Below are 3892 nucleotides of genomic sequence, written 5' to 3' on the forward strand. Positions count from 1 at the left end.
CTTATCTTAAAGAGCTCATAGTACCTTACTACCCCACCAGAGCACTGCGCTCCCAGAATGCAGGGTTACTTGTGGTTCCTAGAGTCTCCAAAAGTAGACTAGGAGCCAGAGCGTTCAGCTATCAAGCTCCTCTCCTGTGGAACCAGGTTCCAGTTTGGGTTCAGGAGGCAGACACCATCTCCACATTTAAGAGTAGGCTTAAGACTTTCCTCTTTGATAAAGCTTATAGTTAGGGCTGGCTCAGGTGAGTCCTGAACCATCCCTTAGTTATGCTGATATAGGCCTAGACTGCTTCTCCTTCCCTCTCTCTCTCTCTCCCCCCCCCCCCCCCCCCCCCCACCCCTCTCTCTCTCTCTCTCTCCTTCACCCCAACCGGTCGAGGCAGATGGCCGCCCACCCTGAGCCATGGTTCTGCTCGAGATTTCTGCCTCTTAAAGGAAGTTTTTCCTCGCCTCTGTCTCCTAGTGCTGCTCTTGGTGGGAACTGTTGGGTTTGAGTAAATATCACAGAGTACGGTCTAGACCTGCTCTTTTATGGAAAGAGACATGAGATTTCTGTTGTGATTTGGCGCTATATAAATAAAAATTAACTGAATTGAACCTGGGCTGTTTCGCAGTCTGCGTTCTTATCTGAACTTGTGTTCTTGTGAAACGTCATCAGTCGCAGCCAAAGTACTGTTCCAATTCAAAAGTCCGCATCTAGCAAAGTATAGTCAAATACCCGTATGTGTTCTTGCTTGTTTTACCGAGCCTGCATCGGTGGTGACTTGTGTGGACTTCGGATAGCCAGGTATCCCAGAATGCATTTCGCCAGCAAAAAGCGGAAAAAAGTCAGATGAGAAAACTCACAACTGTAATAATAAAACTGCTGTTCCAAACTTGGTACTGAGAAACAGCCCTGGAATAACTCCTACAGTGTGAACCGCCTTCTTCTTCTCCTCTCTTCCTCAGATTAACTTTGTCTTCCTGTTTAACATCGTTCGGATTTTGATGACCAAACTGAGGGCGTCGACCACCTCAGAGACCATCCAGTACAGGTAAAAGCCACAACACGGGTAGAAACACAACGTGCAAACACAGACTCAGGAGCATGGAGGGAGTTCAGCTGGAAGAATAGAACTGGGTTCTTTTAAAGAAAGAAGAAAGTTACCAACTCAAACTGCAGCTGCATCAAACTAAAACCTTTGTGGAACGATGTCAGCGGCACGGTAATATACAGACAACACATTCAGCGAGACTGGAAACTGGCTCGATAGAAAAAGATCCTGAAGAGTCACAGTGTGCAGCCCACTGCCTATCACTCAGCGAGATACTGTGTGTCCTGTAATATCATCAGAGCACATGTGGACTAGAGCAGATGATCGTCTCTCATGTTGGATGTTTGTATTGTATGTTTGTTGTAAAGTTAAAGTTGTGGTCCTGACATTCTGTTCTTCCCGGTGTCGGCGCAGGAAGGCGGTGAAGGCGACGCTGGTGCTGCTGCCTCTGCTAGGAATCACTTACATGCTGTTCTTTGTGAACCCTGGAGGAGAAGACGAGGTCGCTCAGATCGTCTTCATCTACTTTAACTCCATACTGGAGTCCTTCCAGGTGATCTGAAGAAACCGGCTTCACGATACACTGAGTCTAAGCTAAGCTAACTAGCACTGTTACTAACACGCTTCCTCTGTGTCTGCAGGGTTTCTTCGTTTCAGTTTTCTACTGTTTTCTCAACAGCGAGGTGAGCAAGTCTCTTTCTTCTGCTGCCGACAGAGCGATGACTCAGTTTACAGCCCCAACACACAGATCACTAAGCTGTCTGTACCTGTCTGTACCTGTCTGTCTGTACCTGTCTGTACCTGTCTGTCTGTACCTGTCTGTACCTGTCTGTCTGTACCTGTCTGTCTGTCTGTACCTGTCTGTCTGTCCCTATCTGTCTGTCTGTACCTGTCTGTCTGTACCTGTCTGTCTGTCTGTACCTGTCTGTCTGTACCTGTCTGTACCTGTCTGTCTGTCTGTACCTATCTGTCTGTCTGTACCTGTCTGTCTGTCTGTACCTATCTGTCTGTCTGTACCTGTCTGTACCTGTCTGTCTGTCTGTCTGTCTGTACCTGTCTGTCTGTCTGTACCTGTCTGTCTGTACCTATCTGTCTGTCTGTACCTGTCTGTCTGCCTGTCTGTCTGTACCTGTCTGTCTGTACCTGTCTGTACCTGTCTGTCTGTAACTGTCTGTACCTGTCTTTCTGTAACTGCCTGTACCTGTCTTTCTGTAACTGTCTGTCTGTCTGTACCTTTCTGTAACTGTCTGTACCTGTCTGTCTGTGTCTGCCTGTAACTGTCTGTCTGTAACTGTCTGTACCTGTCTGTAACTGTCTGTCTGTCTGTACCTGTCTGTCTGTAACTGTCTGTACCTGTCTTTCTGTAACTGCCTGTACCTGTCTTTCTGTAACTGTCTGTCTGTCTGTACCTTTCTGTAACTGTCTGTACCTGTCTGTCTGTGTCTGCCTGTAACTGTCTGTCTGTAACTGTCTGTACCTGTCTGTAACTGTCTGTCTGTCTGTACCTGTCTGTCTGTAACTGTCTGTACCTGTCTTTCTGTAACTGCCTGTACCTGTCTTTCTGTAACTGTCTGTCTGTCTGTACCTTTCTGTAACTGTCTGTACCTGTCTGTCTGTGTCTGCCTGTAACTGTCTGTCTGTAACTGTCTGTACCTGTCTGTAACTGTCTGTCTGTCTGTACCTGTCTGTCTGTAACTGTCTGTACCTGTCTTTCTGTAACTGCCTGTACCTGTCTTTCTGTAACTGTCTGTCTGTCTGTACCTTTCTGTAACTGTCTGTACCTGTCTGTCTGTGTCTGCCTGTAACTGTCTGTCTGTAACTGTCTGTACCTGTCTGTAACTGTCTGTCTGTCTGTACCTGTCTGTCTGTAACTGTCTGTACCTGTCTTTCTGTAACTGCCTGTACCTGTCTTTCTGTAACTGTCTGTCTGTCTGTACCTTTCTGTAACTGTCTGTACCTGTCTGTCTGTGTCTGCCTGTAACTGTCTGTCTGTAACTGTCTGTACCTGTCTGTAACTGTCTGTCTGTCTGTAACTGTCTGTACCTGTCTGTAACTGTCTGTACCTGTCTGTAACTGTCTGTCTGTCTGTAACTGTCTGTACCTGTCTTTCTGTAACTGTCTGTACCTTTCTGTAACTGTCTGTACCTGTCTGTCTGTACCTGTCTGTCTGTACCTGTCTGTCTGTAACTGTCTGTCTGTAACTGTCTGTCTGTAACTGTCTGTCTTTCTGTAACTGTCTGTCTGTAACTGTCTGTACCTGTCTGTCTGTCTGTACCCGTCTGTCTGTCTGTAACTGTCTGTCTGTCTCTCTGTCTGTCTGTAACTGTCTGTCTGTCTGTACCTGTGTCTGTCTGTAACTGTCTGTACCTGTCTGTACCTGTCTGTCTGTACCTGTCTTTCTGTCTGTACCTGTGTCTGTCTGTAACTGTCTGTACCTGTCTGTCTGTCTGTAACTGTCTGTACCTGTCTGTCTGTCTGTACCTGTCTTTACCTGTCTGTCTGTCTGTACCTGTCTTTCTGTAACTGTCTGTCTGTCTGTAACTGTCTGTACCTGTCTGTCTGTACCTGTCTGTACCTGTCTGTCTGTAACTGTCTGTCTGTAACTGTCTGTACCTGTCGTTCTGTAACTGTCTGTACCTGTCGTTCTGTAACTGTCTGTACCTGTCTGTCTGTCTGTACCTGTCTGTCTGTCTGTCTGTACCTTTCTGTAACTGTCTGTCTGTCTGTACCTGTCTGTCTGTACCTGTCTGTCTGTCTGTACCTGTCTGTCTGTACCTGTCTGTCTTTCTGTACCTGGCTGTCTGTCTGTACCTGTCTGTCTGTAACTGTCTGTACCTGTCTGTACCTGTCTGTCTG

General features: G+C 46.9%; 1 protein-coding gene across 2 annotated transcripts in view; it reads left to right on the top strand.

Moving 5' to 3' along the window:
• Nucleotides 1-3892, top strand: part of crhr1 (corticotropin releasing hormone receptor 1) — a 47800-nt gene that overhangs the window by 40342 nt on the left and 3566 nt on the right. For both annotated transcript variants that reach the window (XM_046039483.1, XM_046039474.1), the window contains 3 exons: nucleotides 951-1036; nucleotides 1451-1589; nucleotides 1678-1719. In XM_046039483.1, coding sequence (XP_045895439.1) covers nucleotides 951-1036; nucleotides 1451-1589; nucleotides 1678-1719 — 267 coding nt within the window. The remainder of the gene's footprint in view (nucleotides 1-950; nucleotides 1037-1450; nucleotides 1590-1677; nucleotides 1720-3892) is intronic.

The sequence above is a fragment of the Micropterus dolomieu genome, linkage group LG02, assembly GCF_021292245.1.
Source record: "Micropterus dolomieu isolate WLL.071019.BEF.003 ecotype Adirondacks linkage group LG02, ASM2129224v1, whole genome shotgun sequence".
Taxonomy (NCBI): Eukaryota; Metazoa; Chordata; class Actinopteri; order Centrarchiformes; family Centrarchidae; genus Micropterus; species Micropterus dolomieu.